The 24,409-nt window shown below is 43.4% G+C and overlaps 2 protein-coding genes across 3 annotated transcripts in view; one reads left to right on the top strand and one right to left on the bottom strand.

Moving 5' to 3' along the window:
- Positions 1-13,529, bottom strand: part of col4a5 (collagen, type IV, alpha 5 (Alport syndrome)) — a 45,484-nt gene extending 31,955 nt beyond the window's left edge. The window contains exon 1 of the mRNA XM_069714828.1: positions 13,024-13,529. Coding sequence (XP_069570929.1) covers positions 13,024-13,113 — 90 coding nt within the window. The 5' untranslated portion in view covers positions 13,114-13,529. The remainder of the gene's footprint in view (positions 1-13,023) is intronic.
- A 2,638-nt stretch (positions 13,530-16,167) lies between these two features.
- col4a6 (collagen, type IV, alpha 6) overlaps positions 16,168-24,409 on the top strand; it is a 107,350-nt gene continuing 99,108 nt past the window's right edge. For both annotated transcript variants that reach the window (XM_069714826.1, XM_069714825.1), the window contains exons 1-2: positions 16,168-16,277; positions 16,489-16,534. In XM_069714826.1, coding sequence (XP_069570927.1) covers positions 16,267-16,277; positions 16,489-16,534 — 57 coding nt within the window. In that variant the 5' untranslated portion in view covers positions 16,168-16,266. The remainder of the gene's footprint in view (positions 16,278-16,488; positions 16,535-24,409) is intronic.

Raw genomic sequence — 24,409 nt, 5'->3', positions numbered from 1 at the left:
CTTTAAAGTAGGGACAAGTTGTGATATTTGAATTGATCGGTGTTCCTCTGTCGGTAGAGTGATCCAACGATCAATAATCAACGGAGTTTGATGTTGGACGGCCGTGAAGCGACAGACATGCTTCTCCTTCGATGTGTCCGAGGTCAGACTTGGAGAAGTTGGACGCCATTTGTTGAGCCTGAGTTTACGACACAAGTGGGTCTCTCCTTCCCTTTATGTGTGCGTCTACGTTTTGGGTGTGCCATAATAACATCAAATTAATAATTCAGAGCGATTATCGAAGAGTGTTTTTGCTCTCTCCTACTTTTTAGATCAGTCAGCATGCGAGCGGTCGGTTTGTGATCTGGTGTTTGCTACCTGCTTTAGACTTCACATATAAAGCAAATAATCAGGCTACTTTTCTAGAGTTTGGGCGGACAGACTGATTTTCTTTTTTTCCCCCCGACTCGGCAGACGTGTGTGTTGGAGTCCATGTGGTGCCCTTGTGCGTGCCTGAGTGTGAGGAGGGTGGCACTCCCGGCTCCGAGCCGCCGCATCACGCCGTTGATCCCTTTCATCGCGGCTGGACTTTGACTGCTTCAAGGTGCTGACGACCAAAACCAAATATTTTCACTTCCACCAAAAAAAAACCACCGTGTGTGTTTTCACTCACGGGCTCTTCAGGAAGGGGAAGACACCCCCCCCCCCCAAATCCCACACACACACACACACACACACACACACACACACACACACACACACACACACACACACACACACACACACACACACGTGCATTGATATTCCCAGGAATTCTGCCCGCAATTTTCATTCCTCTCTTCTCCTTTCACTTGGTCTAATGAATGTTGACCCCTGCGACCTCCCACTGAGAGATACCTGCAGGGCAGCTCGACCACCCTCTTCAGACCTCGCTCACACTGTGTAGGAGCAGCTCGGTGTATTCTTTACTGCACGTCACATCTGGATGACACAACTTATTATTTCACCTGTTTACAGCTGAAGTACTGTTTTTAAAGGAAAGTATGTCTTCTGGTTGGTCAAGTTGCAGCTCGACTTGTCCCATTTCAGATTTTTCCTCTTCGCGTGACTCGGATTTAAGATGCTGATGAGAAGTTTTATTTTAGAATTGTTGTGAAAAGAGGATCAGAGGGAATTTTAGCTGCATATGCGTTGTTTTAGCATGCAAATCCAACTTTATCAAGGCAATAAATTAAGCAAATCACACCTGTTTAAAGCCCCTGTTAGTAAAATATATAATTTTTTAAGTCCATTCAATCAGCCACCAACCAGCAGCAGCCTGCAGAGATCACTTAGTGACACATAAACAAACACACACACACACACACACACACACACACACACACACACACACACACACACACACACACACACACACACACACACACACACACACACACACACACACACACACAAGCTCTCCTCCGCTGCTAGCGCACATCTGTAAAAACACACCTCACCCTTCTTTTGTGTTCTTTTATCTCTCGTCGCATTTTTCTTCAACTCTTACTGAACCGTGAACCAAACACGTGACGATGAGTCGGATGTTTCTGCCTGAGCAGACGGAGGTTTGAGGGTCTCGTTCAGAGACACTTCGGTGATCGTTCAGCTGCAGCACAGGGCCAATCGAAAGCAACATTTCCTTCTCTCTCAAACGTTCTCCATCTGAGTTGTGTGTGCTGCAGCAGCTGATTGGAGGACTGGAGGCGTCTCTCTCTGTGTGCAGCCACCTCAGCTTGCGTCTACCGATATCCTGCACGTGAGGCTTTTTGGGAACGTTGATAAACTGTTCGTGTCGACCGATAGCTTGCGTTTGGGGGACATCTGTAATTTGTAGTGACAGAAAATAACTTTGATTCCACTCTTCCCTTCTGAACTGTATCCAGGTGCCCCACCTCACCTCACCTCACCTCACCTCATCCCACCTCACCCCACCCCACCCCACCCCACCGCATCTCAGCCCGGCCCGGCCCGGTCCTTTATAGCACAGGTTGAAACACGCCCTGCCTTCTCTCTTCAGTGCTCCACATACATCACCACGTGGCACGCTGCGATGTAGCTACGGGCAACAAGAAATTAGAGAGGGGTAGGGCGGCATGCCAGCTGAATACCTGGATATGTGTTGCCTGGGGATAGAGAGGAGGAGGAGGAGGAGGAAAATGGGTGATAGAAGTATAAAGCTAAATGTTAGATGAGTTGGATGAAACCATGGCTGCAGGATTTGGTCACGGAGCCGACACAAAAACTGAAAAACCAGAAACTGTAAATACAAAAAAGAAAAAACGTAGCAGCTGTTTGGTCTCAATCTGCATCTGTTGAATATACAACTGCAGCTCCGCCCTTCTCTTCCATTCATTGTTTTGCTGTTCAGAGATGTTTTCTGCCAAACTATCCGAGTCAAAAATGTCAATCTAAGCTAATCAAAAGAAAATATTTACATCAAACAGCGGGTGTGTGAGTGTTACAATGTTTAGACATCTGTGTAAACCAGCAGCGAGTTCCTCCGCGCTTCTCATAAATCGAATGTGGAGAACCTGCCGGCTGGAGGTACATCGTTGTTTGGTGGAGCTGCAGCTTAATCTTAATATTTAGCCAGGAGTCGCCGCTGTAGACAAAACACCTGATAACGTATCTGTGGGAATGTAGCTCGTCTGATAGGACGGTGGGATTAACGGCTCAGACATCTGCACTCGTTAACCTGCTTTTACCCGTATTCAGAGTAGTTTAACATGTTTTATGGTCCTAAATGTTTGCTCTGTCAATGTCCTGTCTGTCCCGCGTTACAATTTACCGATGTTCCCTAAATGCCCCACATGCAGGCTATCGGTAGACTAAATTTCACACAATGTAACGGCAATTACATTTCTCGAAAAGTATCATTATGTGCCGTAATTGATCGTCCTAATTATAAAAAACAACACCAGACAGGTGATGCTTCTACCTGTTCGCCTGCAGTTCCACACCTTCGCCACATGAGGGCGGTAACATGAGTGGAAGGCCTGCAGATAAAATGATGGAAAACATCTCAGCTTCTTTGAATTGAACAGAATTTTTGGTATTCATGAGCCAAAAGTGCAGCAAAACAATAACGTATTTACTTTTTTAGGGACCGGTTTATTAAAGTCCTAGTATTTCTTTAATATTAAAGCATTAATGCAGGAAATGGTCCGTCATTCCACATGCATGTACTGGGCTGAACTTGACTTATAAACAAGTAAAAGTTGGATTTATAAAGGAAATTTGGACCTTTGAATCGCAGCTACATGTTGCTTGTGATTTTTGGGGGTTTTATAACGGTTAGATTTCCATTGTGGTGTTAAGCAGCAGTCCCTCTCAGCTCCTCAGACCTCAACGTGCTCTCTCTTGCTTCTCCAGGCCCCCCCGAGTCTCTGATCTGATCTAGTGAAGCGGCAGGCCACAGCAGGTTCTCCCTGAACATACTCCTCTTAAACAGCTTCTAATGAGGACACACGCATCTGAGCGCAGCGGCTGAAACATGCGAGCGTCGCGGAGCGGTTCAGTCGTTCGGCTGCAGGTTGGTTGTCCATCCAAAGGGAGAAAAAGTGAAAGATTTAGAGAAGAAACGCTACACAAACGTTTTATTGCTTGTGCTAAACAATATCACGTCTCCATATCTGTCATTTTAGCAGCTTTAAAATGTTAAATACTCATATTTAATACATTAATTAGCCTATGTTTACTGTCCAATAAACCAAAGAGTGTCAATATGTTTCAAACTGAGCTTTTTTTTTATGCTGCAAAACTTTAAATCTACTTTGATAGTTCTTGTTTTGTGCCTTTATCATGTTTTCTTTATCAAAAAACCCTATTTATGTTCTATTTGACCTTATTCTTTCTCCTCCTCTCCGCATCTCTCATTCCTCTCTCCTCTTCCTCCTCTTCCTCCTCTTTCTCTCCTCTCCGTGCTGTGACAGATGTGTTGTTCCGACCGGCGGGGGACTGTTTGTCCAGAGGAGACCAGGAATTCCAAACAGTCAGTATTGACACGCACAAACACACGAAACACGCAATCTCACGGAGACACGCAGAACGAACAGAGCAAAAAAAAATCTCGTCTTCATATTTAAGATTTCATTCTGAATTGCAACTTTATCGAAGACGGAAAGCAAAACATTCATCATCTCACCGTCCTGCACACGAAAACACACACACACGAAGGCGTGGAGAGTCTGAAGCTGAAGACAACACGTTGCATTTGAAAAGCAGCGGGAGGGAGAGAGAAAGTCTTCCATCTACAGATTTATCTGCTTTATATAAGAATTTGCATCATAATTTACTATAATAATAATATATAATGATACAAAGGAAGGAGGCGGAAAAGCACGAGACACAAATCTTACATCAAAGTGTTCTGTTTATCACATACAGATTTTTAACTAAATTAAAGGTAAAACATGAATGAATCTATTTTTCCAATCACATGTAAACCCAACTGAACACGTATAGTACGGATGCTTTCTAAATGACTTGTGCTCCCCACCGCCATCATCAATACTCCAGATGAGGGAATATCTCTTTGAACAGTAATGTTCAACCCTCCAGTACAGTAACTGAAACCAGGAAAAGTACATGTACTGAATAAAGTACTGTCCCCGAAGAAACATCCCAAATCAAGTATTAAATCATGAAGGAGATAAGAGGAGGAAGTTATTAACAAAATATAAGCATAAACAAGCAGGTGACTTTATCTCCTGCCTCCCTCTGTTGTGTCACTAAGCAATGTGAAAAATGCGCACGCACACACACACACACACACACACACACACACACACACACACACACACACACACACACACACACACACACACACACACACACACACACACACACACACTCTCTCTCTCTGAAGGCTTAGCTGCATACCAGCCGGCACACTGACCTGGGATTAACCAAGTCCAAGCTCCACCTGAGGAACATACTTCTATCTTTGTGATGTCCCTTTATTGACGTGATGCCTCAAACTGTCCCGTCGCAGCCAAACCACCGACCCGACCCGGAAACTACTTCTAACCTCAACCCTAAAACACGAGCAGGAACCCTCAACGAGCCCAGTGGGCACTGAACTCAAACTGGTCCACACACACACACACACACACACACACACACACACACACACACACACACACACACACACACACACACACACACACACACACACACACACACACACACACACACACACACACACACACACACACACACACACACACACACACACACACACAGGGGCACACAGTTTTGTGTAAAGCACAAACAGTATTTGTGACCACTGTTCATATCGTGTAAGTTATCAGGATCTGATGGGACTCTGATTTGATGCAGGCAGAGAGAGATGGTGAGTCTGCCACCTTTATGGTTGAAGCTTCTCGAACCTATAATTAAATATACATGTCTATATATATATATATATATAATACCAGGTCTGCAGTTCCCCTCACCTCTGCAATTGCATTGTCATGTCTTTCAGCTCAGTGTTTTGGTTTTAAAACCTCCAACAACAGAAGGAAGTGGGGTTTTTTTGTTTAAAAAAAAAAAAAAAAGCTCTAAAAATGAAGCCACTCAGCACCAAACTGCAAACAGATACAGTTACCTACAAAACAGAGGAGCATTTAGCTGCTTCAGAGCCTCATGTTTCTGTCTTTAGTTGGTGGACACCAAAACAGATAAAAAAAAAGTAGAGATGCGTGCCGGGGGAAACGGACGACGGAGATTCAACGTGTAGATTTTCTCCTTCTACTCTGAAATGGCTCCGTCTGGACCCGGATGTAAAAGGTAATGACGGTACCTGAGGAACTCTGAAATGTGTAAAGGAACACACAGACGGGGGAAGCCCTTGTTCCCTCCTCGGCAGCGTGATGAAAGAAACAGGTGCTCAGCTCGGAGGAGTGTGGGAGAGAGAAACGGCTCTCGGAAAACAGCGAGAGGGAGAGAAAAACAAGAAGAAGAGAGAAGCAGACGCCCTCCCACGCCACGCTGCTTCGGTCTGTGAAGCAGTCAAAACACCTTCCTGCCTCTGAAGCAGCGCTGATGACTTCATTCAGCTCGGTCACAAAGAGCCGTAGACGTTAAGCGCACTAAGGTGTGTGTGTGTGTGTGCGCGTGTGTGTGTGTGTGTGTGTGTGTGTGTGTGTGTGTGTGTGTGTGAAAGAGGCGGTAAATGAGGCGATAAAAGGTTCAATCAATATCTGTATGTATCCATTGTGATGCTTTTTGTTGATAAATCACAAACTGGATTTTAACTCGACATATTACAGAGAACACGTGAGCAGCTCTGTGGAGCACGAAACAGGAACCTGGAAGAGACGTTCCTCAGCTTTGTATTAGCTTCATATGACACGGCCCGTCGGGGTTGAGGGGGCAGAGTTGGGGTTAAACAGGGGACTTAGGACTTATAGGAACTTTGGACCCTGGGAACCTGGAACATGTATGACCTTAGGAACATGGATGCTCTCCGGCGGTCCTGGACTCGTCATTTGTGTTCTTTCTTCTCACCCTTCTATCCACATCTCATTTTACTCATTAACTTCACATTTTTAAACCGAAAGCAACAACGTGTACCTCACCTGCATATTATAAAGAGACGTACCGTATGTTTAAGTGTTCATTGACTAGCTGAGGGGATACTAGCGACAAGCTCAGGGTTTGTATTGACCAGCGAAGGCAGATTGCTGAGGTCGGCATGTCAATCAGTTGGCTTAACAAATTGAACATTTCTTAGCGTAGAGAACGCATTTTCCCAAATTCCTTTCAATAGATTTGATGTTCAGGAACTGTTGCACCTCATTTCTCGTGTGCAACATTTTATTTTGTGCACTTTGAGGCCCCTCATGTCATCTCTGAGCAGATAAACGCTCCACATTGCTGCAACTTTATTGGAGCAATCTGTTCTTGTCACAACGTAAGAAGCAAGAAGATCAGCGCCTGAAGTTTCTTGGCAGATAGTTTGTGTTTACTGAAACCTGTTATTTTTATTCGACAGCCAGATCTGACATTGAAGGAAAAAAAAAAAAAAAAGGACGAGACGCTGGAAACGAGGTGAGTTCAGTTTGTGTTTTACATTCCGCTGTAAATTTCCAACAACAGACACGAGACGGGGTTAGAAGACACAGAAGAAGACGTAACAGGAGACAGGATGCACCACTGACGGTAATAAACAGGTGCTGAGTGATGTGAAGATGAGGCGAGTCGGCTCAGGTCAGATGGTTTTCACAAATATTTGTTAATAAGCTGTAAAACCGAGCTACGCTGCGGAGTCAGGAAGACGGAGGAAGACAAAGTCATCTGTAGATAAAAACATATATAACCCGCTGATCTCAGACAGATTAAAAGTCGCCTCCCTTCCTTCTCAGAAAGAATGCAAAACAATAAATGTTCCTTCGTGAATGCTTTTCAATCTCACATTCCTCAATCTTCTGTGTTTATGTACTCTTTTGATCCCTTGTTTTTCTTTTTCTCCCAATAGCTCTTCTTTAGTTTAGCTTTATTGCTTTTTATGTCCGTTTCTTTTGACAGATTTTTTTCTCATCCTCCTACACATCTCAGCTGGGTTTGCCCTCCCGAGCGGCGCCCTGGGCTTCGTTTGGGTTGAAAGAAAATGCTCTTTTCCTAATATAAAAGATGAAGCACAATGAAGAAAAGAAAGACATGGACGATGTTCTTTCAGAAAACGAGGTCGGGAGAACAGAAGAAGAAAGAAAAAAAAGAGGGCGGTGAGGAGGGACGGCGGGTCTTGTGACTGCTCTGTGTAGGTGGACTTGTCAGGTAGCCGGCTGGATCGCAGCCACATACACACACACACACACACACACACACACACACACACACACACACACACACACACACTACAAGTGAACACAACTCAGAAACAGGAAAAAAGTCGATCTGTCCTCATTCAGCGGCCAAAGTTTGACCAGTGGTTAAAGAGTGGTGTTCTCTTTTACTTACAAAACTATAAACACAAGGGAAAAAAAGTGACCGAAAGTACACGCAAAAAACAAGACTTCATCACGTTTTAATAGTTCTACAACTCAGCAATGGCTTATTTGCTCCTCGTTTAACTTTCCTCTGTGACAAAAAGCCCCTGAAGTGGAACTGAATGTCATATTTAACCATCTAAACTTGCCCCTTTTGTCTGTTTTTTTTTAAACAATACTCAAATCCTCAATTTATTTTATGCCATTAAGTTGTAAAGTGTCAAGTTACCCGTCTGACTTTCCCATCAGCACTTGAACACAAAACAGGTCGGCCAAAAACAAAACACTAAAACTAAAATTCCAGATCTGGATCGACACCAAAATTTAATCCCACGACCAAAGTCTCAATCTTTCCACCAACTTTCGACCAAATCCTCCAGAAACACACACACACACACGTCTTAAAGGCACAACGTCCCTCCGATCTCAGACGTATGCATCTGCGGAGACCAGTTTCATTCCCACAAAAATCTTTGTCTTGTTTCTGTTGGAAGTGTGAAGAGATCAAAGAAAAGGCGCGGTAGAGAAAGATCCAGACATGATGAACAGGATCAGATGGCTAGAGATGGAGATAGAGACTGCAGCTTACAACCAGCTTCACATATCTTGCAGAGAGTTTGTTCCTTTATAGAGTCCTGAAATACGGATTTGTTCAGGAGAAGATTCAAATGAGCCACATTGAGGTGAAAAAGCATCACAACAAAGTGTGTATTACGGTTGGTGGTGCCACTTATTTTTAGATTGTTTAGTAGGTTTTAGATGCTTTTTTCAAAGAAAAAAAAGCTCCTCTGTGTGATGCTCCTTACCAGAAGTGGAGAAGTTAAATGAACAAATATCTTCCAAATCTACCGGTTAGGTTATCATCTTCAAAGTTGTAATAAAATAAATAGCAGGTTTGTGGTGATGCAGATTGATTGACGGACTGGAATGGTTGACCTTTAAAGCAGCAGACCAAACAGTGAGCGATGGAGTAAATAAAAGAGGTCTGTAACAAACATTCCCTGTTTACCTCCTTCTTAATGCGGCCGGGGGGAGGAGGGGGGTTCGAGTGTAAGTGACAGGAAGAGATATCTGCTGCAAAGGGATGAAATGAAATCACCACCTGAGGAAGAGTTCAGGAGGAAGAGGAGGCAGAAATAAAGACAGGAGATTTATTGATCAGATTTGTAACTTCATTAGATAATAAACCTTTTGTTAAACTTATACTATTAATACTACTACATCAACTACTACTACTACAACTGCTGCTGCTGCAGCTCTACCACTGCAAGTACTACTGTCCTTACTATTTGTACACCTGCTGTTACACCTACTGGCATTTTGACTCTATTTTCTGTGATGTAATGATCTCTTCATTGCACCTTTCTTATTATTTCGACCTCACCTTCACAGACAGGATCAGTGAGAAAGTAAAGGGGGAGGGGGGAGTGTACGTACTGGATCGGGGTAATTAGCTCTCTAAACATTTGGTGGTAGCTCCCATTGACTTTTGTCCACCTGTTAATCTTAATGGCATCTGCAGCTCATTGACACCACAGTCCGAGTTCTGCCTGGAGAAAAACACACAAGACACAAATGGACACGCAAACAGCTCGCTGTAATACTTTAAATATATACAGTATGTACGGTGTGAATCTGCCCCCTGCTGCCTGTTGAAGGAGCTCTTCTCTCTGAGCAGGTGAGATAAAGATGGAATTTGGATTTTAGAAAAGATAGAGAAGAGAAGAGATACAGAAGATTGGAGGGTCAGAAAAAGAGAAACAGCTACTGGAAAAAAGAGGAAAATAATCTACTGATGTATCGGTTGGTCTCATTCCTGATGTTTTTATGATCACTGGTCAAACATAAAGAAATATGCTGCATCTTTTTTTTCTTTTTTTTTTAAATGGTGCGAAAATGACATTTTATTTAGTGTAATTGAAGGTAAATTCAGATCAGCTGTAGAAAAACTTGATGCAATAAGTTTACAGTGAATCTGTGTTTCTATTGGCTATTTTTGCATTGAAAACCGCAGGAATGAATGAAACTAGCACTTATTAGAGAATTTTAAAAGATTTTTCAAAAAGCAAATCTCACAAATATCAAGAAGATTGGTTGAATGAGCGATTCGTCATGCGTTTTGAAAGATTTCCTGGAGATACTGATTGTCATGCAGAGATGCTCCTGTGTTTCCCTTCACTCAGGGAAAGACGGCACAGATGGACGGAGACGGGACAAGAAAAGACGCAGACAAAGGAAGAAAATCCTGAAAGAAAAACATACGAGAGAAAACGGGTAAAAGAAATCTCTGCTGTGTTCGGCTGGTGTCACCAGATTTATCTCTGCAATATGAGGATGTTATGACTGACTAAACTGACACACAGAGCAGACAGATCCCCCTCCACAGACTCCACCTGGGCTGCGGGTCATGTGAAAGGTGAGGGAACCCATGAGGGAGTGTGCAGTCATGCGTGTGTTGTGTGCATGTATGTCTGTGTGAATGTCTGTGTGTGTGTGTGTGTGTGTGTGTGTGTGTGTGTGTGTGTGTGTGTGTGTGTGTGTGTGTGTGTGTGTGTGCGCGCGCGCACAGGAAAACACGCATCAAATTAAGTGTGTGTTTGTGGTTTGCGCGGCATGACGGGTTCAAAGAAGAAAACCTCCAGGTATACATTACCATTGAACTCCCTCACCTGGCTGAATGGAGATTCATATCTGGGAGAGAATTAATACTCAACACACACACACAAACACAAAAGACTCTCCTCTTATAACAACCTATAGATGACAAACTGAATAAGACAATCCTGCGAGTTTGACATTACTCATTAAAGTGACGGAACTTTAAAAAGAAGCGACATTTATTTCCCCTGTTTCTGAGTCTCGTGTCTTTTAGTGGGCAGAGATGATGACGGCAGGTTGAATCCCATGAAACAGCTCCAGGTCATACACACTCCACCAGGGGGCCTCGGTGAACGCTGGGAATACTGGCAATGTGGGGAAATGCAGACGGTGGTGAGAGACTGCATCTTTACATCCTCGGTGTCTCTACCTTTTTTTTTTTTTTTTTTTTAGGGGGAAGGGGGGTTAACCTCCAACTCGAGGTCCATTTCCTGACATTTTCTGAGCAACATGCCCTCATTGATAAAAGCAGTGAGAAGTGGTTGAAACTTTATAAGACCAAACTTCTGCTACCAGAAGCTTCTTTTTTTTTTCCCCCTCCGTTTTCCTTCTCTTCCTCTTCCTCAGCATCCACTCCATGAGGTCGGCCACAATCTTTAACACAAAGTCAACCCTCCCTCCTTTCCCCTGGGCTTATAACTTTACATCTCCACAGCAACAATGACAGCTGGTCTGCTCAACAAGTCGATGCCTTTATCAGATTCTTTTCTTTTTAGAGGAACGACAAGAAAGATTGAGTCTTATTCTACTGGTGTGTTGGGTGTCAAGCAGTTTATTTCTACATTATCGTTCCCAACCTGCAGGGAAACTCTCTTCAGATTTAATGTGTTATGCCGAGGCAGCAATCTCTTGCAAAGCAGGAGAAGTTATTCCTGAATTTGTTTTCCTCTCTAATTAATTTGTAAGCTTTGAGCTGACTCGTTTTCCTCTCCAACTCTGACTCAGACCTCATCCTGATCGTTTTAAGGTTCACTAATAATCTGTAAAGGGTGGAGATGCAGAAAAATCTCCCGCCCTGATAAGAAACCTACAAAAAGTTCCTGCCTCCCGGAGCTGCATTATGAGACTTGATGAAGAGCAGACCTGATTGGACACGCCTGGTGTGTGGGCGGGGTCATCAGCATGCCGGACGGCCCTCATGAATTATTAATGACGTGTTAAATATTCAGCGCACATAGAGCCTGCTGGAATATTACATGAGGCTGAGACACTTGCACTGATTGATAACTTTTAACATCCACGCAGGGACGACATATCCAGAGAGCTGCAGCCGAGGGAGGAGTAGGAGATTTAAACACATGTAGAGGGTGAGGAGAGGTAGAGTATGCACAAACACACACACACACACACACACACACACACACACACACACACACACACACACACACACACCCCTCCTGCTTCTAAATACATCTCAAGACCAAAAAGGGAAAAATTTCACCTTTAGATAACAGAGCCGGCAACGGTCCTGGCTGCACAGAATCTAATGCTGAAATCAATAAACATCGATTTTATTCAGCTTATGCTCCAATATGTGTCACAAAGCAGCTGCTGTCAACTTAAAACACACCTGCAGGTCAGATACACCTGATAGACCCGAAACCCACATTTTACTCTGCTCGTATCATCAGGACGCCAAATTACGCACAACCAACCTGCCTTTCTGAGACGTGCAGCAGTCTGTTATAGCTCACGGGATCGTTGCTGATAGTTGAATGTGTTTTTTAAAGGAGGATTGAGCGCGCTGCACCGCCGCCGCGCTCCTCCTATAGACCACAGATCCCTCACATTTAGTCTGAATCTTTTGACTTTCAGAGACAGATGAAGGCGGGGGTGCTGGGGGGGAAAGAGTGCGCCGTAGTTGGCATGTCGCTGCAGGTTAACACGCAGAGAGAACAGGGAGGGAGAAATGTGATGCACAGGGGGGGAAGCAGGACAGAAAACTACCGTCCGATCTCCCCGTCAAACTACAAAGCAAGAGCCCGTGAAGGCGCTCCTGGATCCCCACCGTAAAAAAAAAAAAAAAAAAAAAAAAAAAAAACGCCGTAAAAGCCCGGCACAAAGGTGTATAGTTGATTTAATTACACGGTTATTATGTATATTACAACAAAACGGAAACGGGAGACGGATTATTATTAGAGCCGATGGATAAGCACTTGTTATAAAGCAGCTTCTCTATTTATAAACTTTGGTGGGGCTTGCTGGGGAGAGCCGGTGGAGTCCCGGCACCGTCACCGTCACAGCGGCAGGTCTATCTCTCTCTGGGCTTCGTCATGCCGTGGGAAAGCCCTCAAAACTCGGGGCTTCTAAAGTCCCCTGCAGAAAAAAAAAAAAAAGTTGAAAACGCACTTACCGCAGAGTCGGATCGCTGCACCGCGACGCACAGGCTGAGGAAGAGCAGCGGCACGGCGAGCTGGCGCAGGCTCTTCAAGTCTTTATTCATCTTGGGAAGGGGGGGAAGAGAATAAAACAAGAGTCCGCCTGAGTTTAACACTGACAAACTCTACTCGGCTGTCTACTCGCGTGTCATAGCCCTGCTCCCTCCCTGCACACTCGCTCGCAGTGAAAGAGAGAAAATGGTGAGAAAAACACTCTCGTCTCGGCGTGTCGTTGCGCTTGCAGAGGCTCCTAGTGGTCCTGGCCGTGGCACCGTGCGCCTCTGCAGTCCCCCTCTCTAACTTTTTCTCTCCTCGACTTGCGAACCTGCCCAGCCGGATCTACTTGCCTCACTCTCGGCGCACTGATATCAGAGCACCTCCACCAAGACACAAAACTCATCTAAAATACACTTTTTGCGCAATAAATCTGGTCCTAAACAGATGATCAATGTGCCTCGTATCGGTCCAGTTGGCTAATTTGTCCCCCCCTGTCTCAACTTGTGTTTTATATTATATTTATGTTAGGACCTCGCGGAGGGATAGGCTCCCTTTGCATGCCTATCCAATCCAACCCAACGCCCGAGGCTGCACAAAAAAAAAAGAGGTTTGACATTAAACCTTTTTTTTTCTTTTCTGAAATGTTCTATGGGCCCGGGCACGTTGCATTCCTGCCAGATTATTAAAGGCCACATTCTCACGTTTGACTCCTGACAGAAGGATGCTGCTGGCAGAAAATGGTGGTGAGGGAAATCAACTCTTTATGAATTAAGTGCATCCCTCTCTTATCATTTCACTGGTGCATTCTTTTAAAAACGGAGTGTGGAGCAAGAGGCTTGTTGAGTTGATTGGTGAAGTCACAGAAGCTGCTGATATGAAGTCAGGTGGAACGTTTCTTATTTATCAAACTACAAGGACGATATTATAGAAAAACGTCCTAATATACACATGAACGTGACATTTGAGATGCAGATTTGTTTCTTACTCAATTGTGAAACGTGTAATTTCAGTGACAAGAAGTGATTATCGAATATATCTTATATCTTATCTTATATATCTAATATAACTTTCTTAGCTCTTTGTTCTGTGGGTTTATATTCTATTCTTATCATTTCAAAGCCAATAGAGTCCACGGTTCAATAGGGTTCTTAAACCTATGAGTGTGTATGGTTACGAGGCCGATGCATTAGTTCTCTTAAGTGCAATACCACCGGGGGCCACTAGAAGTCGGCTCCAAAAAGCCTCCAGCTCCATAGACTCCCATTCAACTTCTCTCATGAAATTTGAAGTCAATACAGTTTGTTGGCAAGTTATCTTGGTGTTGATAGTTAAAGTCGCTCCTTATTAGTTTTCGGGCCGTTCATCTGAAAATAGTCCGTCATTAATTAGAAAATAAGTTGCAAAAAGATGTGTTTTTATCGGTTTGATTGACAAGTGTGTGGTGCAGTCAGGTTTCCGCTATCGTTGGGCGGGACGTAGTATTGTCGGGTTCCAATCAGATCTCGTCAGATCCACCGCCAGCTCCTCTAAATATGGTCACTTCTGGCTCCAAACCGCTCCGAACCAGTAAGATGGCGCCGGCCAATATCTGAACTCAACCAAGTTCATTGACATTATATGGGATCTAAAAGAATTTTAAACTGCAATGAAACACCAGCTAGTAGCTGTTCTGAACCAGTTCTCCATTTGTCACCTGGAGACAAGACCAAACAACTCTACATGTTTCCTTATAAGATGAAAAATATTGTGAATTCCTGACACATTTAAGAGATTGAGATTGTTTGTAGGATGCCAACATGGATCACGGCGTCACGTTTGTTGTGCTGCTTTCTTTGAAGACAGATTTGAGACATTGAGGTTGAACTATTTCCACTTTGAGTTTAGGGGGTAGAGGGAGGACTGGAAATATATGTGATTCATGCAGCAATAAGAACAGACTACGTGTAACCAAATTACAGACAAAGTGCAAAACTAAAAGGGACCCAGGTAGGATCCCTGAGCTACTCCTACAGAAGAGAACAGTTCTGTGTATCTGAGAGACGTAACTCAAGCAGGAGCATCATTCATGAATTAACAAGCTGCAACAAACGATGTTGAAGTCTGTCAGGTCACGTTGGACTGAAAATAGAACGTTCAAGAGCTAAAACAGGACTTTGCAACTCGAGTCAGTGCAGCACGTTTAGACTGGAGATCAGGACCGAGTGGCTCAAACCACGTTCTTAATTTCATCACATACTTAAAATAAACAAAACACAGAACAATAATGAGATCAAATAAGAGAAGAAACGACTTTATTCATCCCTCAGCGCGGAAATTTCGGCAATTATGATCCCATATGAGACTTCAAGACGTTTTTTAGAATCACCTTCATTGTAAATATATGATAAGCCACAGAAATGTCATACAACTGGAACTTCAATTAAGGTTATCACAGATTTGACATCATTATATGGATCGGCAGCATTATTATATTGATTATTTGGGTGCAAATGTTGCATAAAGTGTCAAGAGGTCAATTTAAACTTAAAATTTTGGATGCACAGGGGAAGAAATTTGACATTCAGAAATGTTTCTAGAAAGTTCAAACTGAGCGTTGTAAGACATAAAAGTCCGGTGGAATCATTTCTGGGTTTTATTACTCTTTGTTTTTTCATGGATTCAAACTTGGATTTCTCTTCACTGAAGTATCTCCTCTGCTGCACCAAAAACTCTTCGAGGACGTTACGAGGTCTGTCTGCGTGGGTACAAAATCCTCTGTTTGTAGCCAAAGGTATGGAGGCATGAATGACATGTGTTGGCCCCTCCTCCCTTCTGCTGGTGTGCGCTGCTGAGTTGAAGCGCAGCAGCCCGGAGAGCGCAGCAGCGACTTGAACCGCCGCAACTTTGGTGAGTTGGATAAGCTCTCGATCTTTGTTGTGAAAGAAATCACCCGCAAAGAAGCTTTTTGAACCGGTTGTGTTTTAACGCTTGGAGCCGCGTGTGTGTGTATGTGTGTGTGTATGTGTGTGGGGGGGGGGGGGAATCAGGGGTCGTGTGTGTGTCGGTGGGACTACTTTATCTCTGCCTTTTCTGTCTCTCTCTCTCTCTCTCTCTCTGTCTCTCCGGGTAGATGACAGGGTTTTTTTTGGAGCCGTCGATGAGCGCGTTTGAAGTGCCTTGCTGGTGAAGACAAGGGGATCGAGTCTCGATCTGCGGTTCCCTCCTCTGCCAGTCGGATCAAAATGAAATTCCTGTAAGCATTTGAGCTTTTTTATTAATTTTATTTTTTATTTTACAGTCTTGATTAGTTTTTCCAAACTTGGTGTTCGGCTGTGCATGTTGGCGCAGCGCTTGGTCGCGGCTGAGGGCTTCTTATGAGTCCAACTCCAGCGCAGTTTTTACCTGCCAGATCCACAAGTGGAGAACAAACAAACTAACGCAACAAATGTTTATTTCTCCGGCAGGATTTGGGTGATAGCAGTCGGCTTGGCGGTGAGCTCTGCGCACGGAGTAAGTCCCATTTGTTTACCGTTCCTCTCCTTCAGATGAAGTGGCTCTCCATTCGGGTTTATTTAGCGCAAACAGAATACAAATAATCACGCTGAAACGTGTTTTATTTTGCCGAAGAAACCATATTTTTTATGAAACAGTTGCACGTAAATGGCTCACAAGAAGCAGCGGCTGAACAAAATGCGGCCAAACGCGGAGTCCAGTCTGCCTAAAGCCTCTTAAAAAAAAAAGTCCGATTCAAAGTGTAGCAGGCGCTTGTTGCATGGATTATTTATAATAAAGAGCCTTGGCCAGCAGATCAGACCCTGCACTCTGCACAAGTCCTCCACGCGTCATGTTGTGGGTGTCCTCAGCTTTGGCGCATGAGGCGTCACATTTCTTATTCTGTCTACTAAAACTTTAAGGGCACTTTATGTAACGTCGTGTGGTACTTATTTTATTTGTTTGTATTGTCTTTCTGCAGTAAATCACAGCTGCGCTCCTTGTTGCACCATTTGTGCCAAAAACGCTCTCTTAAAGTATGTGGATGATTATTATTTTTTTTTTTTTAAAGCTGTAGACAGAAGAGCTGCATTTATTAGTAGCCGGGGGGGACTCAAAAAGCAGTTCACATTTGAGTGGGCCCGGTTGCTGTCATTTGCAATTCAGACCCCGCCCCCTGCTGATGAATATTCAGGATAGGGAGATTGTTGGAGGAAAACGTGCCTTTTCAAGCCACACCTTTCCAGAGGTGAAGCTCTGCAGAAGGTGATTGCAAGCAAAGCTGAATAGTTTGTTTTAAAGTTCTTTAGTTCTCTTGTTGTCAGTTTCCTATTTTTAGTCTGCACCTCATCTGCATCCTCCAAAAATCTAAATCTACAAATGTCAAGATACGCACTTTTATTGCTTTTATCATATTCAGTTGACCCATTTTTCAAACATTTCACTTTTTAAATATGCGACATCAACATCCACCAGTCATTATTTGTGCAGTTTAAATCTGGAAACTCCTTCTGCTGTGAAGAGAAAAATGAAACTGCATACTACTCAGACATGAAAAAAGCAAAGCATCTGTTTAATTGAATCTCCAATCAGTGGATTTGAACTTTTGGTTGCACTTTACTGCTGCAGTATACAGTTTATATATTTAATATAAAGTTATGGGAACTTTACTTTAATGTTACACCATTGGTTTGACTGTCATCAATGTATTGAATGGGCAGCTATCATCACACATCCGTCACAAATATATCGACTCAAAGGGGCGACGAGTTCGTTATTAACGACATATATGACAGTGTGACAATATTTAAAATCAGGCATTTTAGAGTTTATAAAGGTGGTTTCAAAAAGGTTGACGTTGTCCTTATTTGGCGTAATAAAAACAAAATGCTGATATTAGCACTGAGTCAGCATTGAATGAATCGGTTTGTATTCATGGTGTAACAATGACATGCGGTTTCAAATGGTGGCGAGGCCGTCGGCGGCGAACATTAAAGAGAATCAGCTTCCTGCGTCGCCATAGAAACCGAATGATGGAGCTGCATTGACTTTGAATTGACTCCTCCGCCCACTGCCCCCCCTCCCCGTTGTTTTGTGTTGTGTATGTGCGAGCGCTGAGTGGATGGATGTGTGGGTGAGTGAGTGACAGATTAGTTCATCGGGCGGTCGGGGCTTTTCACGAGCGCGGTAATCGTGTCTTTTGGGTTTTTCCGCTGCAGCGGTCCGGCCGGAAGTTTTTCGTCTTTATGATTCCGGCTGAGTCGTAATGTGAAGTTCGTCGCCTTTCCGTGCTGTTGCAGGCCAAGAAGAGAGTCTTTATCGGGGGGGTTATCAGTGGCAGAAGATAACACAAACTAGTTTACCTTCCAGATGACAGGGCGATGGCGTAGTGGAGGATAAGGTGTGGTTAAGTGCATGTAAAACTTGGAAAAAGTCCAACTATTACATTTATTGTCACAGCCTGTTTTCAGATATGCAGTTAAGATTTCCTTCTCCAGCAATTTTATTGTCACAACAGACAGATCGTGCGTCTTCAATTTGGTTACAGTATTAAACCCGGTCCAGAAACCTTTGCAATTAGCATTTAGCAGTACCTCCATTGGAGTTTTACAGTAATAAAAACAGTATATATATATATATATGTGTGTTCTTATGTACACACCACAAAATATACAATATCGAGCATAATTAGGCTTTAGCTGCTACAAACGTAAACTTCGGCGGGGCCGTTTTTTTGTTAGTCGCCTATAACATTGCTGTTAACTTTTTTTTGCTATTTCTTATGAAACAGAAGGTTCATTTTTTTAATTTTTTTTAGTTCAAATGCTTATGATGGTATATATATTTTTTTTTACTCTCTAAAAGAAGCTGACTTGGCTAGCGGTTAGCGTGTTAGGATTGTGTTAGCCTGCCACCTTGCTTGTTATCATCAAAGCATGAAGATCTTTCTTTTTTTTTTCCCCCGCTTACTGAGTCTTCTTAAGCTACAAGCTGCAGTGCTACAAAGAGATAAGAAAACAAAGTATATTAAACTAAATGACATCTTTGACGATGTGTATTTCCGGACTACTTTTAGCTTTAATTATTTGTATCGCACGAGCCTGAATGTTTATCTTTTCATGGATTTTATGAGCTCATAACCACTTCACTGGAAAGATGCTTTTTTTTTTTTTTTGAAATATGTTTGGGTGAACATAGAGAGCATCTGTCGGAGCCTCTGTGAGGTTTGTCAGGGCCGACACGGCTGTTGGCACCAAGAAAACATCACACGCGGGTGAGGAGGAATGGGGGAGGAGGAAGAGGAGGAAGAGGAGGAAGGGGTGGGGTGGGGTGGGGGGCTGTGACGGGAAGGAGAGGAAAAGTTGGAGCGAGTGATTCGGTACCACCTGGACCTGGAAATCATCCAGAAAGGAACTTAGTTGAATTTAGTTTCAACCCGGTTGGACGCGTGTACGATGCTGCTTCGTCTCCGTCCGGTGACAAATGAGTTTCAAGACTTCGTTGCCATTTCTGGCCTTTAAAGGAGCAGACATAAAGGAGTCTAACATTTCTGACCGTTTCTGAATGAATGACTTTTTTTTTTTTGGACTCACCCCATTGGTTCCCATTTATATTTGTATGATACGATAATCAATTAGCCTACATGCTTAATCCAGTTTAAAAGTGCTAATTGAATAAATAGTCGTGGAAACAAAGACAAAAAAAGTACTTCCAAAGTAACCGGTATTTTAGTAATTTTATTGTTATTATAATTATTTTGAGTAAAAACAAATGCATCGGGCATAACTTTAAATTTAGTTTAATTTTGTGTCACTTTTGTTGCACAGTTGATACTTTGGGCTTTTATCCATTTCTTCTTATACATGTGTCAGTCTGCATGCTCTGCTCTCCTCTCCTCTCCTCTCCTCTCCTCTCCTCTCCTCTCCTCTCCTCTCCTCTCCTCTCCTCTCCTCTCTCCTCTCCTCTCCTTGAATTCCTGCAGAGCTTGGCAGGACTTGTCTCCCACTCCCTGCAGGTGCTATAGGCTGGAACATTCCAGAAACTCTAAGTGAGGCGACTGATCGCTGCTTGATTTGTGGTTGCTCGACCCTCCCAACACAACTGATCCCCCCCTATCACTTTTTGCCCTCTCTGCTTCCACAGGTCAGCCGATCCATTACCAGTTGATTTGTGGTGTGATTTGTGAGCAGTGGTGTGTGTGTGTGTGTGTGTGTGTGTGTGTGTGTGTGTGTGTGTGTGTGTGTGTGTGTGTACCCCCCCCCACACACACACCATCTGTCCACTGCCTTTCTTTCTTTCAAACTGTGGGAAAAGGCCTCCAGAGTTTAATTTCCAAAGTTACCCTTTTGTTTATTATCTGCAGTAAAGTTCTGTCGAGCTGAAATATTTGATCTGATTCATCATCATAAATAACCTGATTTTAGTTCAGTTAAACCCCTGAACCTCATTGAGATGCTCCTTTTTAGACCACCTGGTAGCTAACTTGTGCTAACATGAATTAAGACAAAGGTGAAAAGCTAAAAAAAAAAAAAAAAAAAGAAGAAGTTTTGTTGTGGAGGCTTCTCTTCTTTCATTCTTGTTTCCTGACAGTGTTTTTCTGATTTTATCACTGCGCCTAATAAATTGATACATTTGATAAATCAGAGTTGAGGGTTGTAAATCAAAAGCTTTTCAGTGTGCCGGAAAACGATGGCGTGAAGCACCAAAACCGCATAATTGTGGTGCAAAGAAAGTTGTCAAACCTAATTAAAAGTGATTCATGACCTTTCTGTCAGCTTAGAAATATTTCAGGGGGTTGCATATGTATCTGGGTTGTATATCTTATGGGAGCTGGGATGTGGAGAAGCGGCGGCGGGAGGAACAGAAACCGTCCCGACTCCGCTGCAGTTGACATTCTTGGAGGGCTTCTGCCTGAAAACAGGAATGAGCCCGGATGATTCGGGTCAGGATGAGATTAGTCGAGTTTACAAAAAGGTTCTGAGGTTGTTTTGAAATGTGATAAAGAGGCGGCAGGTAAATCCAGAGATGGAAACAGCGTCTGTTTGATGTGACTGGATTACGCTGCTCCGTCTCGGTCCGCAGTGTGAAGACGGTTCAATCCCTCCTTTCGCTTCTTCTATCTTTACACCTCCTCCCTGTCACCTTTTCAAAGCAGGAATGACCTTTTTTGTTTTTTGTTTTTTTGTTTTGTTTTTTGCACTACCTTCCTGTAGTTTCCTCGGTGGAAGCCTAAAACGCGTCGTCACTGAGTGCATTAGGAAACCGATAAAGCGCACAGAGCAGGTTTAACGTACTGTTGCAAAGCCCCTGCTGCTCTTCTCCCACGCCCACACTTAAAGACTCCTGCTACCTGTGTGGCTGCTGGCGAGCACCGCCGCATGTTTCCCTCGTCCCCATAAACTCCGTGTTTGTGTGTGCTGCCGGCGCAGGCGGGATGTAAGACGCCGCCAGCTTTCGCCGGGAAATACCCTCGAACCAAAACTGTTTAGGAGGACACGGCTTTAATGCTTCAGCAGGGCACACAAATAATGTAGAGTGATGAAGTAGTACATGTGTGGAAACCAAAATCTGGTACGCAGACAGACGTTCTGCCTAAAAACTCACTCTCGTGGTTTAAAGACAGAAAATGTGGTGATGAAATAGTAACAAAGAGGCCAGAACACAATTTCCTTCATTTTGATCGCGTCACTTTAAAATGGTTTTAAATGCACAGTATGCTTGTCAGTGTTTGCCCAGCCAATGTCTTGAAAGAAAGAAAATACGAACGTACTCATAGAACTGCAGTTACGTCCAGTAACTACTATTTCTTCAATTAATTCCTGTGTATCCGTTTCACTTCAGCTTGATGTGAGAGTGGCTCATGCATTTTTGACGACCCATCCCACCTTCCCAAGTTCCCAATATTTTATTCTGAAAGGTTCATTTCATAGGGCATATATAAGAATATATATATAGTCGAATTACATTCATATACAATGAATTACACAATATGCATACAAACACTGCAAATTGGCTGAAATGGAAAAGTTGCTGCACCGAGGAGTCTTCAAACAGCTGCAGATGAAGCACAAAGTTTACTGTATATGAATAGATTGAACAAAAGTGCCATATTTCTATTATATTTTCTACATTTTTCAGTTGAGGTTTGATCGACCTTCTTTTATTTATTCCCTCTCGTTGCGACCTTTTCTCATGAAACGCTTTAACGATGTCCAACTTGTGTCCTATCTCGACTCTTCACACCGGCATGACAGCAGTGGATACAGACGTGCCTTAATTCGCATTTTATTTTGTATATTTGTTTAAAGTCTTGATGTAAACGTGGCCAACGAGATAACGGTGCTTCCGCAGTGGCACATATCGGAGACGTCTTTTTAAAATGTTTTATTTTGGCTTCAAGCAGACTTAGAGTCTCCACAATGCTCCATCAATCATTTTGTTTTTGGAGATTTGTTAAAACATGATCGAGGCGTGGAGGCGAAAGTGTCAACAGATGCTGCCTCCTTTTCCTCATCGTCCTCCTCCTCCTCATCTTCCTCACTTCTGTTTGGCTTTGAACATTTTTTTGTGTTGTGCAATCTTACAAAAACAAATCGTGCATCCCTCCAGCGCTCCGCAGGAACGCTGCATCGCCGTCTTTTAGAAACGTGTTTGTTGCATGAAGAGTCCGTAATGTGCTGCAGATGTGCACCGTTTCCAAATCAATCTTGCAATCACGCAACCGTTGCTACGGTGATTGATGTGTGTTGGATCGCTGGTGTCTTTCAGGCACTTTGAAGGTCAACATCAGACCTGCGTTTTGGGGATTTCGGAGTCTCGGCACCTGTTTGGCGCCGCTGCCGTCAACTTTATCGGTTAGCGTCGCGATCAAAGGATGTGGCAAAAAAAATGTGAGAGACAGCGCGTCATCCCCCCTTACATCTGTCAAAAGCCTTTTGGCACATCCACTTCCACATATCAGACCCCCCCCCCCCCTTTTTTTTTTTTTTTTTTTTTTTTGACGAAGCACACGCTGTCAGTTTGTCCCCCGATTGGTCGCGGTGAGCCGCGGAGGTCAGAGTTCGTCGGAGCACAAAGGCAGCGGGGGGTTTGCGGGCCGCGGCGACAGCTTAACATTCCACCGCCTCACGCTCTCCAAGATTTGTTTACTGCACTTTGTTCCTTTTGCTTTTCTTTTTTTTTTTTTTGCATGAAAGGAAGATGAGCAAAAACAGCGCAGATTGAGATGGAGCAGGGGGACATTGGGGGGGGGGGGGGGGGAAGAAGAGGAGGGAAAGGGGGAGTTGCTCTCTCTCTCTCTCTCTCTCTCTCTCTCTCTCTCTCTCTCTCTCTCTCTCTCTCTCTCTCTCTCTGCGGGCCCCGGGGGAGTGTTTGTGAAGGTCTTTAGGCTTGTCAAAGAGGAGCTGAGGTGGGGCAGCATTTGGCGGGGTGGGTGCTCGGTGGGAGTGCTGTCTCGGCTTGTTCAACGTGCCCGGTCCCCTCTCCCAAATGCCATCGCTCCCCTCCGGGCTGTTTGCACTTCAGAGGGATTAGACTTTCAATCTGTTTCTCCCCATTTGTTGGGCTTTCTCCCTCCGTCTTGTCTTTCATTCTCCCCTTTCTTGTCTTATTTTGTTTATCTTGTCCTTTTATTTACTCCCAAATGTTGTTCCCTTTTTGCTCTGAAAGGTCCCTCATGTCTGTTTGATTTAGTTCAGTACAGAATAATGTGAGAGGTTTACCACCTGACTTTGCACTTCCCCTGAGCTCCATTAGGCATTTTAGTGTCTTTAAACTCAGTTTTGCCGCTTTAGTTTCCTCTCATTAATGTCATTGACTATGTTGGCAGATGTTTAGTTGTCATGTTACAGAAAAAATTAGCAGCTAATATGTGAACATAGCAGCTGAAAATCCAGATATTTTGTTCAGGGGTTGGTGGAGACCAAAAACGGATCTAAAAAAAGGAATCAATATTGGATTTATTGCTTTCAAATAGATGCTGCTGCATGTGAACATCAATTAATCTGTTAATTAATTAATCAGTTGTTTGTTTTATATTATAACAGAAAATTATGAAAATAATTCTTCATCACAGTATTTTGGGTTGCTAAGCAACATCATTAGATGTCTGAATTTGTTCAACCACACTGTTCAAGCTAAAGATGCTCAGTTTACTATGATAGAAAACATCGAACTGAAAGGGAACTTGAGGGAAACTTTCTTTTGTTATCTATAATTAAAATATATTAGTTTACTAGTTAGTGATAACATATGTGTAGAAGACAGGACCATTTTTTTCCCCTTCCCCTTCTTTGATAAAGTCTTCGACAGAGATTTTGCAGACACCTTATTTATTTATTTATTTTAAAACGGAGACCATGGCAACTGAAAGGCCCTGCCCACTGAAGTCAGGAG

Source organism: Brachyistius frenatus, unplaced genomic scaffold (genome assembly GCF_029030835.1).
Source record: "Brachyistius frenatus isolate BFR_SWC_R1_liver_20210118 unplaced genomic scaffold, ASM2903083v1 Contig_135, whole genome shotgun sequence".
Classification (NCBI taxonomy): domain Eukaryota; kingdom Metazoa; phylum Chordata; class Actinopteri; family Embiotocidae; genus Brachyistius; species Brachyistius frenatus.
The sequence above is the reverse complement of the archived record's forward strand: the minus strand, read 5'-3'. Positions and strand labels throughout refer to the sequence as shown.